We start from the raw sequence: 15428 nt of genomic DNA on the forward strand, positions 1-15428 counted from the left end.
TGGAAAACTCAAATGCATGAACCACCACACCCTGCTTCCTTAAAGGGAGGCTTATCTGTCTGGAAAGGAATAGAACTAAACTCTTTGCAAGCTCAAAAAGCTTTTACAAGGTGTGTTTTTATACCCGTATTTTCAACGGCTTCATTTTGCACATAGTAGGAAATTAGGTAGACAAATTCTGCTTTCTTTATTTATTTACATTGGTAAAAGAATGTTTTCAGCAGTGATGATTGGAGAAGCAATGATAGGAATCATAAACCATTCACTCTAAACTCAAGGATGCAAGATACAGGTCCTGAGGAACAAAGCATGGGCATGTTGCTCAACTCTTCAGTGTTGTCGTCTCAGTCTAGCTTAGTTCTGCAGTGGTCAGTCATGGAGTAACTTATCATTAGAGCTCTTCTGGGTTATTTCCAAGGGTGCGCTCTACCAGGTATTCATTGTTAGCCAGTTTAAAACAACACTTATGGTGCACATTCTGTGTGTCCAGTTCAAGATCTAGAGCCAAATAGGATTTTATTTATTTTACCTTCAAGCAGCTCGCTGTCTACTAGAGAGACAGACATATAGGCAGATAAGTCACAATATAAACTTTGTGCAGTTGTGGCAAAAGATGAAGGGGGAAAGATAGATGGAAGCCAGGTTATGGAAGATTTTAAACAATTATTATTATTTTTTTTTTAAGAAAAACACTTTGATAACAATATTGGTGGTTCTACTTCTGTTTGTAACTTATATGGGTTTGAGGGATTGGAAAAAGTAAGAGAAGTTAGACCATTAAAAGACATAAAATTGTTAATGAAATTGGTGTGGAGAATCTGAAGTAGGTGATATGATAGAAAGAAGAGAATGAATCCAATAATCATTTAAGATTAAAATGGTTCAATATGGAGACGGGTGCAGAAATGGGAAACATCAGCTACGAGTCTGGGTCTAAAACCCCGGGATCGAGACCTGAGTGGATGGGACCTTTCATTTCAACCCTTTTGTTAACTGCTTCTGCTTGTTTGCCTGATGATGGCTTACTATACCTCATTACAGGCAGTGAACTCTCTTTTGGTGTCTTATCTCCAGTACAGAATGATTGCTTCAGTCATAATAGACATTTGTTGAAGAGATTAATAAATGAAGCAGATATTTGAAGGGGAAACAATGAGTTCAATCCTAGAAAAATATATGAAGCTGAAGTTGTTTGGAGGGGAATCCAGGTGGAGATGACTGGTAGACACTTGGTGGGGAGTTTAAGAGAAGGAGTTCGGGACAGGAGATTATATTTGAATTTCTTTGTACCTGGGAATTAGCTGAGAAAAACCTTTGAGGTAGAGTTAGAAAGGGATAGCTCATGGGAAGAAGGAGTGTGAAGTCTGCAGAGAATTACCAGTTAAGAGTTTAGTAGAAGAAAATGACAATTCAAAGTGTCTAAAACAAATTCAACTCTCAGGAGGGTCAGGAGAGTGCTGTGGCCTAGAAGTGAAGGCTGAAAACGACTTTCAAGGAGGAAGATGGCAGCTATATGCTGGAGGAAATCCCAGAAAGAAAAACTTAACATCTATTGGCTTTAGTGTTTAGGAAAATACATGAGATCGTTGAGAAAACTCATCTTATTTCTACCATAACACCTTTTAGTTACATGATTAATTTTGAGCAAGGGATAAAGAATATGAATTGCTTTATTGGATTTGTTTTCTCCTTCTGAAGCAAATATAGTTGTGAGTTCCTGTGAGTTAGCTATGCTGATGCTAAATTTCATTCATGTAGGCATGTTAAAAGTCATGTTTATGAACAAAATTGAAAAAAGGTCATGTGGTAGGCAGAATAATGTGCTCACAAAATAGTTCACTTCCTGGTTTCCAGAAACTATGAACATGTTATAGCGTATGTCAAAGGGGAATTAACATGTTGGATTGAATGAAGTTTGATAATCTTCTGACTTTAAAATTACAGAGATTATCCTAGATTATCTGGGTAGCTCCAATATAATCACAAAGTGCTTTAAATATGGAACATGGGGGCAGAGGATCCAGCGTCTAGAGTACCATGCTAGAAAGACTTAAAATATGGCTATCTTTGAAGGTGGAAGAGGGCCATAAGCCAAGGAATGTGTGTGACCTCTAGTTGGAAGAGGCTAGAAAATGGATTCTCCTTATTCCTTTCCTCAGTCTATACCCAAAGAACTTAAAAACAGCATACTACAGGGACACAGCCACATCAATGTTTATAGCAGCACAATTCACAATAGCTAAACTGTGGAGCCAACCTAGATGCCCTTCAATAGATGAGAGGATAAAAATAATGTGGCATATATACACAATGGAATATTATTTAGCAATAAAAGAGAATAAAATCATGGCATTTGCAGGTAAATGGATGGAGTTAGAGAAGATAAAGCTAAGTGAAGTTAGCCAATCCCAAAAAACCAAATGACAAATGTTTTCTTTGATATAAGGAGGCTGATTCATAGTGGGAGGAATAGATGAACACTAGTTAGGGCAGAGGGGTTGGAGGGGAAGGGAGGGGCATAGGGTTATAAATGATGGTAGAATGTGAGATCATTATCATCCAAAGTACATGTATGAAGACACTAATTGGTGTGAATATACTTTGTATACAATCAGAGATATGAAAAATTGTGCTTTATATGTGTAATAAGAATTATAATGCATTCTGCTTTCATATATAAATAAAAAAAGAAAAAGGAATATAGCCTACTGGTACCTTGATTTTAGTGCAGGATACCCATTTCAGACTTCTGATCCCCAAAGCTATTAGATAGTAAGTATCTATTGTTTTAAGCCACTAAGAATGTAAAATTTGTTACAGCAGCAGTAGGGAACTAATACAGTTAACATTAAAAAGGCATACAGGCTGGGATGGGGTGGGGCTGTGGTTGTGGCTCAGGGGTAGAGTAATTGTCTAGCACATATGAGGTATTGGGTTCAAACCTTAGCAACCACATAAAAATGAAATAAAGATATTGTGTCCACCTATAAATAAAAAATAGACATTTTAAAAAAAATTACAGGAAATCAATTCCCTCTTAAATTGTTGATCAACAGAATGTACCTTATCACTTGGTCTCTTCATGTAATAATTCATAAAAATCTTTCCCCCTCCAAAAACTATAAACCCACATTGGCTTGAGGAGTTGCATTTACCTGGATTATTCTGGCATCTTCTTTACAAGACAAGTTGTAAATGAACTGGTATGCAGGAAAAGTAAGGTGTTGACTGTAGGGAAAAGATGTATATAGCAATGACAGAATGGTTGTATCAACACTTTCTCCGAATTTCACAGTAAATATGCTTTGGTTTCAGCAATGTTTGTTTTGGATGGTTAAAAAAAGGAACCACAGAAGGTAAAGTGACTGTCACTTAAAAACCTCAAAACATATGAAATTGGAGACTTTTTATGGAGACTAGATGTCACTTTATAAAGGCCTCTGTGTCCACACATTTCGTATGTATTTTGCAGTAAAACATATTTGAACATTGAGAGTATTTTCCTTACTGCTTTTTTTCTGCATTTTTGTAATGGATCATGAAATTATAAAATATTAGATTCCAGCATGATTGAAAGAATGTCTCTCAAAATTTAATTAGTCCTATTTATAAGATATTTGGGCAATGTATGTAACAGAAAAAATAAGTGACATAAAAATTAAGGGTCTGGGCTGGAATTGTGGCTCAGTGGCAGAGCGCTTGCCTAGCATGTGTGATGCACTGGTTTGAGTCTCAGCACTGCATATCAATAAATAAAATAAAGGTCCACTGACAATTAAAAAAGACTAAGGGTTTTGTTTTTTGTTTTAGATTCCTTAGAAAAAATAACCAAATAACTCTCTGCTATTTAAAGTTTTTTTCAAAAAATAAATATAATAAATTGTCTCATTAATTTAGGACCCTTAACTGTGTTCATAGAGGAAAATTCTCTCAGTGTGACCTCTACTGTAACGTCTCTATCAAAAAGAGATTTTTGGTTGCACATAAAAGGAATTTTTTTTGTTGCCATCTTAAACAAAAAATGTATACACTAGTAGGTCATGCAGTAGCTCAAATAATTAAAATAAAATTTAAGTAATCAAACTTGACAAAGATAAGAACATGGGAACCCATGGGGATACAGTTTGTGGGACTGATAACAATTTTGCACACAGCATGAATAAATGAAATAAAGATATTGAAATGAGACATTTTTTCCCTTCTTTCATAACTGGACTCAAGTTTCAGATTCTGGGGGAGTCAGCTTGAGCTGGTGTGAGTCGTTTTCCCACTTACCCCGGGGAGCATGGGGAGTGGCAGTGCAGCCAAGGTTCCCTGAAGTAGAAAGATGGTTTTCCTTGGAAGAAAAGCAGGGTGCTGTTTGGTAAGGAAGAGGGGAGATGTTAATGGGTACTAGGAAAGACCACAGCTGTCTGTCGCAGCAGTGTTGTGTGTGGAAGAGCGTGTTCTAAGAAACAAATGAGAATATTTCGTTAGAAATAAATCTTTACATCTTCATACATGTATTTTGTATAGCAATTAGGGTCTCCTTCCACCATCCAATGTGAGAGAAAAAAAAAAAAGAATAGCGTTACCCTAGATTAGGTAGCGAGAAGTGATGGGTGGGGAGGGAGGGGATGGGGAGATAGGAAGGTTAGTAGAATGAAACAGACATTATTATTACTGTATGTATATACGTGAGTGTATGACCAATGTGATTCTGCAACCTGTATACTCAGAAAAATGAGAAATTATATCTCATCTGATTCAAATGTATGATATGTCAAGACCATTGTACTGTCATGTGTAACTAAGTAAAACAAACAAAAAAAGAGATAAATCTTTACATAGATTACTACTTGTCAAAACAGCGAGATTTCAAAATGAATTGAAAAGAAAGAAAGAAAAGGAGGAAACAGCAGAAAATTGCCCTTTAATTAGCAGTCAGATTGTGAAATAGAATTTCATAAATGCCGATGACAGGGAGGCTTCAACAGAATGACAGAAAATGCCTCTCCTGCTTTTGGGCTCCTAAGGGAAAGATTGCAGTGAAATGCTTTGGCTTTGAAGAAAGCGTTCCTTCTGAAACAAATCATGATCCAATTATTATGGTTTGGACGTGAGGTGTCCCCCAAAAGCTCACGTGTGCGACAATGCAAGAAGGTTCAGAGGAGAAATGATTGGGTTGTAAGAGCCAATGAAATCACCCAATCAGTGATTTAATCCCCTGAAGTGGTAGGGGGTGGCTGGAGGAGGTGGGAATTAGGGCGAGGCTTTGGGGTATATATTTGTATCTGAAAAGTAGAGTCTCTCTCTCTGCTTCCTGATCACCATGATGTGAGCTGCTTCCATTTGCCACACACTCCACTACTATGTTCAGCCTCATCTCGAGCCCCGAGAAATGGAGGCAGCCTTCTATGGACTAAGACCTCTGAAACTGTGAGCCCTCAAAGAAACTTTTTCTCCTCTGTAGATGTTCTGGTCAGATCCTTTAGTCACAGCACTGAAAAGCTGACTAAAACACCCATACAGCAAACCAACCAACCAACTCTATACTTTTAGCAACAAGACTCACTCTGCACCAGAAAAGATAATGATTTGGATCCTCCACCTTCCCTTTTGGGGTGAAGGTCATGTACTCACAAGTGTTCTGTTGGGCCTAACCTGGCAAGGGGAGTCTTGCTTCCCCACGCAAAGGATGAGTTTGTCAGCTACCTCTAGATTCCTGGTGTGTGCCAGAAATATAACTATACATTTAACTTTTGTTCTTTTTTTTTTTGAAAAATAAGGACATAAACTGACACAAGTTAGCTTTTGAGTCAAGTTCAGGCAAGCATTTGTACTTACTGGAAGTTAAGTATAGTGTATATGCAATAGAAAGCCTTTCCTTTGTGCTTGCTAAAAGAAAAAAAAATCATGGGTCTGGTATTAACTATATACAAATTTTTGTTCCATGAGATAAGAGCAATTATTTCTCCATGAAACTAACAGTGTTTCTGTCAATTTTGCTGCCCTTGGTTTTGGCTCAGGTCCCAGGACCTTCCAAAAGGGGAAAAGGACTAACTTTGAAATCCACAACTGTGACCTCATGCCTCTTTCTTTTTTAACTAGCATTTCTTTCTTCAGTGTTTTTTCCCCAAAGGCAAAAACTTAAAGGGACTGTGAACTTTGTGTCTAATCATGATTTTCTTGTAGCAATTATGAGAGTTATCTAAATCCTATAGACATTAATGTAATGTGTTGATAAAAGGTCACAAGTGATATTGCTTTTTGCTAGCGGTCACAATGCAGCTGTAGTCATATGAATCATTTGTAAATTAAGAAAAACGTTGACTGTTGTTGGATTTGGCTGTTCATTTTCTCCAGACTTTGTGTCCTTCAGCAATCCTATGCAAGCCAACGCTAATCTGGTTTCTAGAGCACCATCTGCATTGTCTGAGCACTGTCTATGATGTCCTCTATACTTTTTGCTGGGGGTTTAGAAGGTTAGCAATTGAATAAAAAGATGTTGAGGGCTATTAACACAGAGAAAATAATAAAGCAGTAGCCTACAGGGAAAGGCTCTATAGATTTAGAATTTCTCTGCTCTCTGTGAGATCTCAATGCACCTGGTAGGGGTAGTGGGGTGCTGGTAGAATCAGTTGACTCTTTTGGAACCACCTAGATTGAGGCCCCCATCTGATGTACTTTTCCACTTGATGGTTCTCAGGCTGTTTTTCTTTCAACTGCACAGTCAATGCAGAACTTGGCCAATGATATCTACCAGCCCATTGAGTTGATTTGACTCAGAAACTTGGATCTAGTATTTAATTTTTTTAATTCTTATTTTTAATTTTCTCCCATAAGTAACAATAACTTATCATGAATAAGGTTTCTTCCCAAGTTGAAGACAGCAATATACTAAAAGTTTCTCTATTCATCCTAGGTTTAGCCACCTTCCACTTCCATTTGAAAATAGTTGTCCTTATGATAAATTTCTACTTTCTGATCAATAGAGGGAGGGAGAAACAGTGAGTAGGGAGGGAAGGGGAAGGAGAGGTACTGGGGTTTGAATTAGAACAAGATATATTCCATACTTATATAATTATGTCAAAATGGATTCTACTGTCATGTAAAACTAAAAAGAATCAATAAAAAATTCCTGCTTTCCCATTAACCAATGAAAGGTAAATTCTTTCTTCTGTTCATTATCAAACTCAGAATGGGAAGCTGATGTGTACTGCTTGGTTCCTTTATCCGTAGAATTGGGCTAGCAATACATTTTTGTGAGGACTTAAATGAACTCAACAGATGTTTGAGGATTTTTGAGCTCAAAGTTAGAGGAAACAAGGGAAAAGGGGAGGAGATATTTATTGACCACCCATTATAGTACATTATATCCATTAGCTTATTAAAAATTATCATATCACTTGTTCCATGTTATTTAGGCAATAAGTGATGGAACTGGGAATCATATTGACATACAAGCCCCATATGATGCCACATGCTATTTTATAGGACACTTGTTTCCTTCCCCTATACTCCGTTTCCTGAGATAAAAAGGCTGGGTATAAGAGTGGGTAATGAGTGCTAACTTTACTGTTATTTATTAACTTTTCTTTTTTTCTTTTTTTATAAAAAAACTAGATATTTTTAGGTAGTATGTAATAAAAACCTTCTTAACTAAAGTCCTTTTTTTAAAATTCTGGAATATTTATGGAGGGTGCTGAAAACGTGTTTTAAAATTTGAATGACTTATTCAAAAAGCCACTACCCATTTTGATGATCTGTCAAAAAATGATTATTAAATATTCTGGGTGGAATCATGACCCATGTACTATGTATCTGACAGGTTTAAGTCAGTTAATCTTGAAGAGTTGATCCAAGTTTCCAAAACAATTATCTTTTATTTGATCCTGAATGCCTTTGTAATTTTTTTCTCATATGTTTTAAGTGACTATCTTATTACCATAATATGTTCTAATATCTTTCTCAAATATTATATCATTAAAAATATTGGATTACCACAGTGAGAAACCAAAAGTCATGCGTACAGTGGTCCCAGTGGAGAAGATTATAAATGCTCACAAGTTCCAAGTAGGAAATTCATCTTTACAATATAATAGAGACATTTTACAAAATTGGCTTCAATTATTAAACTAGGATAGAGAATTAAATTCTAACACTAAGACTTAGTTCTTTGTCATAAGGAGTCATATTTGACAAATAGGTGTCTGTTAAGTAAAAAACAAATGCCCTCCCATTTGCCTTATTTTACAAACTGAACATTAATGGGATTTTAGAGAGAGCATAGTTTGAGGTTGATGAAGCATGTATATTTTGAATGTTACTTTGATTTTTCAGTTTAACAAATGAAGTGTGGACATTTCCAGGTTTAAACCATTTTATTCTTCCTTTTCAGTGGCTCCACCCACACGGTTAAGGTATAATGTCTTATCTCAGGACAGTATACAGATTTCATGGAAGGCTCCAAGAGGGAAATTTGGTGGATACAAACTTCTTGTGACTCCAGCTTCAGGTAAAAACAATCAACAAGAGCTTTAGCACCTTCTTTTGTATAGGTAGTTGGAAGTGTTGCTTTAGGGATCATTTGAAAGCTCTTTGTTTTGTTTAATCTTTTGAGCTTGAAATCTCACCTTGCAATCAAAGAAATTATGTTCTCCAAAGTACAAAAAGTGATCTTGATCTCTCTGTAATTAATTCTCTTCAGGTCAAATTTCCAGAGCATGGAAGAATCTCTGTTCAAGTCCAATGATGCTTCAAATGTATAATAAACCTAGGTGTCATGACTATTTAAATACATTATAATCAATTAACTTGATAGAATGTTATTCAGAAATTATACCTTATTACTGTAAAGGCTAAGTAGACATTGTAAAAATAAATGATAAATTAAAGCAGGAAAAAATACAAGTTGAACAAACTTATCAATCGTGAGTATAAAGTAATATGTAAAAAAATTTAATTAAATTTTAGTTGAATTTTTCTTTCTCATATTTATGCTTCTATTATACCAGTATGATAAACTGAACAGAGGGCATGTGGGGGGATTGCATGGGTGTCGTGGAAATGAAGAAGGAATCAACAACTGAACTTTTTAGTTCAAACCCTGGTTTGGTCATTTTTAAGTAGTGTGATTCTGGAGAGGTATTTAATATCTTAGTGCCTCTGTTTCTTCTATGCAATGTGTCAGGCAATGTTAGTGACTTCCTTGTGAAGGTTTCATGAAGGTAGATTTGGGGACCTGTAATACTGGCATTGGAGCTTGTTATGAAATGCTAAAGATTAGGTCTCAACTCCAAAATCCTGAATTGGCATCTGAATTTTAAGAGTCCCTAGGCAATTCCTATTAGTATTAAATTTGAGAAACAAGACAGATAGCTGAATCACCTGGCTTCTTGCTTGGTCACTAAAAAGGGCATTTTTTAAAATTAAGAAATACTATGCATAGGCTCATTAGAGTGACTTTCAGTTGAATGACAGCAGATGCCAACTTTTCCTGTGGTGGCCTAGAGAAGTGACTCACTTGGAGAAAGAAGCTCTTGATTCTCAAGACTGGGTCAGACACTACATTTTGGAGTCTGTCCCAATTTTGAATTTTTTGGACTTTTAAAAATAGTTGGTTTAGGGGCTGGGGCTGTGACTCAGTGGTAGTGCACTTGCCTGGCATGTGTGAGGCACTGGGTTCAATTCTCAGCATATAAATAAATAAAATAAAGGTCTGTTAACAACTAATATATATGTTAGTTGTATATATGTGTGTGTGTGTGTGTGTGTGTGTGTGTGTGTGTGTGTGTATATATATATTATTTGGTTTAAAAGAAAAAGACAGCATGGAAGTTTAAAATTTAAGAGATTCTTGAATACCATTATGATTCTATCTAAATGTCAGTATACAAGTTACTAATTTGTGGTACTTTTGAGAATTCCCTATGTCAGATTTTGGAATGTAATGAGGAACCATGCAATCTTAGAAGTGATTTGGATGGCTTCTGAGCCAAACCTCAACCTGATCCTTCAATCCCCTCTGAAACTGTGCATCCAAAAATGTATGTGCCCAACTCTTACTTAAATGTCCACAGTGAAATAAAAATAAAAATATGGATAAAATGAAAATAAAAACTGGGGTGAAAGCAAATTATTTCCTGATGAATGTTGAGTTTACTTTGCATAATGTCCTTATTACAGTGCCCCAAGTCAATTGAACAACTTGACACTCTGGTATCTACTCGACTAGACATAGTAAATAAAACTGCAATAAATAAATCTAGACACATACTGTTTATAGATGTTTTAGTACTTTGAAACATAGTCCAAGTATTGTTTATGCCAGTCTTTCATCATGATATTCTGCAAGGATGCTAATAGCCCTTATGCAATCAAATGGTTTAATAGTCAAATAGATTTGGGAAATGCTAGTTTAGACAGAGTTTTAAACTTTTTAATGGAAGGATTCTCAAAGCCTTTAATAAAATAATACATTATGTAACTCTCAACAGAAGACTCTAATACACAGGGTTTTACACGGAACTTTCTGTTTTTAGGAAAGCACCCATTATGAGAATTTACTTTTGGTGAATTTTGTAGTGGGTGAATTTTAAATGATAGAAATTTGTGAAACCAGATTTAACATCTTGGATGCAAATGCATTTAAAGAAAGGGACTTTGGCAAGAGAAAGACCCAACTTTCTGTTCTAGTAGCAGGCAGCATGAAAAGTAACAGCAAAAACACCTTTCAAACTTAATGACATTCATTTTATTAGAACATAATTAAAATATATTATAATCTGTGTTACCTTTGATTAATTTGGCAAATTTCAGACCTCTCTTGCTGTTACTGCTAGAGGGACAGAGTTTTAAATTAATTTCCCTTTTCTCAGATGCAGTAATCCGTACCAGAAACTTTTAAGTGGGAAGGCAATGCATGATCTCTTCAGCATCCTGAGCCCATGGTGGCTAGATTTAAGATAATTCAATTGTTCATGTTTCCAGGATGCTTTGAATTACTTAGAGAGGCCATAGGAAAAATTCCAGTGTGGATAATTATGTTCAGCCTGCTCATAGCTCCCTTTTCACATTTAAGAGGAACTCTTTTCCTTGAAGAGTATATCTGATATTGGGGGCCTGCTGTCTTCTGCCTTTGTATCATGGCTTTGCCTAGAGAATACAAGTCATAGTATGTTGTGATGGAAGATTTTCATTAATGTGCTTTTATCTAATTTAGTCAGTTGTCCAAGTTTTCTAGTAAAAAAAGAACAGCTGAAAATGAGAAAGTTGTATTCCAAGGAATACAACTATATCCACATACTATTTATTATATGCATTTTTATACGCCTTTACCTTTCAATGTACATCAAAACATTATGCTGTACACTGTAAAAGTAAACAGTGAAAATGAATTTTAAAAGTGTCTTAGCCTTTTAAAATCTTGTTTTATTATTTCATAATGCACATAGTTAACCTTATGTAGAACTGTTTATCTTTCTGTTTTATTACAGGAGGAAAAACCAATCAATTGAATCTCCAGAACACTGCAACTAAAGCAATTATTCAAGGTCTTATGCCAGAGCAGAATTACACAGTTCAACTTATTGCATACCATAAAGACAAAGAAAGCAAGCCAGCTCAAGGCCAATTCAGAAGTATGTATTTATGGGTCTTAAAGAACCACTGTGGGGCTCTGTTCCAACATTGGATTTGAATCTGTCGTATATATTCTAAATGCTTACAAATGTAGATTTTTTTTTTTTAAATTTGCAGAGATCTTAAAAGAATTCACTCCAACCTTCTATGTATTCCTCCTATCTCTACCCTTCCATTTCCTTATTGTGGTGGATTACTCCAATTCTTCAAGTTTTACTTTCCAAATGCTCTCCCTGACATTGTTTCCTGAGTTTTACTTACTCATCTCTCCTATGTACCTTCTCTGGTTGTACTAGCTTCCCCTCTGGTTCAAATGACATTGTATCACAATGCCTTTTTATTTCTCTGTGTCCCTGACAAACAAGCCTATAAGGTTTGAGAAGTCAGAGGTTCAATTCCTTCTATTTTTCATTATATTCTAACTGCATATCATATGCATGGCATAATAGGTGCTCGATAAATACTTAAAAACTATATGATGATGCCTGCATCTCCTCTGTAGAATCATTTAGCAAATGTAAGTGTGCAGGGGATATTGTAACCAGGGGATAAAGCCCTGAAGTTGCCCAATTCAGGTCTGCATAGTTCTATTAGAAAGCTTTCCCCTAAAATAGAGTTTAAAATTAGTTCACACAGACCCTGGTTCTATAACTATCAGGATGCATTCATTTATTTATTCACTCCTTTTTTGATTAAAAATATATACTACATGTCTACCACGCAGCAGGCCATATTCTCCGTGCTAGACACATGTTAAATCCTTGCCTCTATGGACTGGGTATTCTAGTTACCAGAGAGGCGCTCTTCCCAGAGGTGATCTTTCAAATGTGAAGGACAAAATTCTTGTATTGTGAGTAAGAACAGAAGAAATCCATCCTGGTTAACTTTCTGTTACTTCATTGCCAAAGAGCAATTTAAAACATAATATCCCCAAATCAACCAAATGGTACAATAAACCCCTAAGTTTTCATCATCCAGCTTTAGCAATTAGCCACTCATGGTCAGTCTTCTTCCTATATAGGGCCACACTCTCCTTATTGTTTTGATGCAAATAATAGACATTATTTAAAATAGAGTTTCCTTATATCAAACAACAGCTTTTTCAATTCTGCTGTAATATCAATCCACACATTCAGGAGGCCACAGAATCTGAAACTCTGTATATCAGTGTTCTGTCTGGATTTACTACACCATGTTTCCTATTTTCTTCCTTCCCTGAGTAATGTTCTGTGTGAACATTTGGTGACTTAAAAAAAAACCCTAAAAATGAAATCAAACAAAACTTTGTTAACCTACTACCTCTTGAAACGTGTGAACAAAGACATTTGATATATTCACCTATAATATAAATATATATTATATTCTTTTGAGACTCTCATTGTCCACAAGCTCTGGAAAAGTTTTTTAATATTATTTTTAGTATAAATCAGCCTCTTGTCTTCTTTTATTCAGTTTTTAGCATCTTATATCTCTATATAAGTGAATGAAATAATTTAAAATCGGTGAGAAGCAGTAAAAGGTGAAATGGTTTGTTTAGCTGAAGTCCGAAGGTTTTGCAATTGTATATTTCAAATATTCCACCAACAGAGCAGTAGAAGAAACAAAGACCCTTAAAAAAACTTTCTCAGTAGCTACTTATTCAAAGTACTCAAAAAGAAATTCATTTGTTTACAGCTTGATTAGCTCTGAGGAATAATTGTAGCAAAGGTCTAACTGGTTAGCTAGAAAAATTATATGCAGACTTTTTCTTAGCTATGTTATTGTTACTGGCAAGAAAGAGGGATTAGTTTGACTTCAATAACAGTTTCTAAGAAAGAAATTCAGTTAACTTTTTTTTGGCGTGACTTCCTTTTTAATGTTGCATGTCAGTAATATTCTTCCTCCCTGTAAGATGGAGTTAAAGCCTGGTTTCTATGACTTGAAATATTTCAAACTTAGATCCAGGAAAACTGTGGTCAAGACAAAGCTTTGTGGGTATAGGTTTGCAGCTAGTGTAGGGATTTGGATTCTTTATGAGCCGTCTTCTTTTGGATATATAGGAAACCTATACAACCTTTGGATTTTAAAGATAGAAGGGCATGTCCAAACGCAGGATATTAGGCATCCAAATCTGCCACACATGAGAATCACTTCCAGTCTTGGTTTCCTCATCTGCAAATGGGGATGACAGCATGTATGTAATGTTGTGTGGATTAACTTCAGCACATAGTAAGACATAGTAGTTACTGTTGTAAACCACTTTGCTCACAACAGTTTTCTAGCTATGTCCTTCCATGAATAGGATAGCAACTAGGTGTGATATATCTGCTGCACCTTCTAGGTGACCCATTGACCCAATTTTCAAAGTGATTTATTTTTCTTTTTTATCCATAATTGGGGTTATGGTGTGTCATGGCAAACTTTCTTTTCAGTGACCATTTTTCCTTTTTGGAATGCTCTTTTGCTGTTCTCTGCCTGCAAAATTCTGCCCATGTGACTTAAATGTCACCTTTCCAGTGAAATTTCTCCAAACTCCATCTTTGGAATTATTATTCTTTCCCAGATCTATTTCTACCTCCGGCTGTACTCAGCACAATGTTTCTTATATTAAATTTGCCAACACATATTCTTTGAGAAAATATAAGTAATTTGGGGCCAAAGTCCATGTGTGGGTGGAGTTGAAGATGTAGATTTGGAAATTATTCATGGGAAGATGAGAACTTAGATTGTGTGATAATACAATTACAGGCGGAGTTTACAGAGATGCAAGGCAGCTTTTGCAGATGATCATTTTTTTTTTCTCCTGGAATGAAATAGAAAAAGATCCAAAGAATGAGAATATAAAGGAGGGGTTATCCAGGATAATGCCTTTGTAAAAGCTGAGAAAAAGATTTTTTAAAAAGCTGTTTTTGTCAGTTTTTTCACTGCTATGACCAAAGGATCTGATAAGAACAATCTCAAAGGAAGAAAAGTTTATTTGAGGGGTCACGGTTTCAGAGGTCTCAATCCACAGATGGCCCATTCCATTCCTTGGGACTTTAGGTGAAGCAGAACATCGTGGTGGAAGTATGTGGGTGGAGAAAAGCAGCTGGGGACATGGCACCAGAAAGGAGAGAGAGAGAGAGAGAGAGAGAGAGAGAGAGAGAGAGAGAGAGAGAGAGACAGACACACCCCCAGGCACCCCCCTCCTCCAGCCATACCTTACCTGCCCACAGTTACTGCCTTTTAATCCTATGAGTGAATTAACACACTGTTTAGGTAATACTCGCATAATCTGATCATTTTACCCCAAAGCTTTCTTGCATTGTCTTGTACGTGAGCTTTTGGGGGACAGCTCATGTCTAAACCATAATAAAAGTGGTGTTCCAAAGGGCCCATGCTTATAAAGAAGCTAGAGAATGAGCTCTAAAGTGAATGTAAAAAGTTAGGTCAGTAGGACTAGCATGATCAAAGTATCTAACTACTTTTTTTCTTCTAAATCTTGTAATTTAATTTCTGGGAACCAGAAAGCCAAGGAAGGTTTTCAAAGACAGGAACAATGGAGTTGGAGTGAGAATTTCTTGGTGGATGACAGGTCTCAAACTCTTTCGGCAGAGGGATAGAAGCCAGTGGAAAGAAAGAGGTGGAGGCTATGAGAAGGACAGGAGCCTTGGAACCACATCCTGGAGAAGACAGCAAGGAAGGGTGGGAGAGAGCCATTGCTTTCCCCGTGTAGCCTACCCGGTCCTAAATGTGCTGATTCTGTGAGGTGAATGTACAAGTAAATGAAGTGTGTTGCTGTTGGCTTGCTCCTGCATAGTCACAGGGCATTTTGTTTGTGCAGAACT

General features: G+C 36.1%; 1 protein-coding gene across 5 annotated transcripts in view; it reads left to right on the forward strand.

Annotated features, from left to right (window-relative positions):
- Col14a1 (collagen type XIV alpha 1 chain) overlaps positions 1-15428 on the forward strand; it is a 201088-nt gene that overhangs the window by 20471 nt on the left and 165189 nt on the right. For all 5 annotated transcript variants that reach the window (XM_076835506.2, XM_076835505.2, XM_076835507.2 and 2 more), the window contains exons 3-4: positions 8381-8497; positions 11478-11621. In XM_076835506.2, the coding sequence (XP_076691621.1) occupies positions 8381-8497; positions 11478-11621 (261 nt within the window). The remainder of the gene's footprint in view (positions 1-8380; positions 8498-11477; positions 11622-15428) is intronic.

This window comes from Callospermophilus lateralis, chromosome 16, assembly GCF_048772815.1.
Source record: "Callospermophilus lateralis isolate mCalLat2 chromosome 16, mCalLat2.hap1, whole genome shotgun sequence".
NCBI lineage: Eukaryota > Metazoa > Chordata > Mammalia > Rodentia > Sciuridae > Callospermophilus > Callospermophilus lateralis.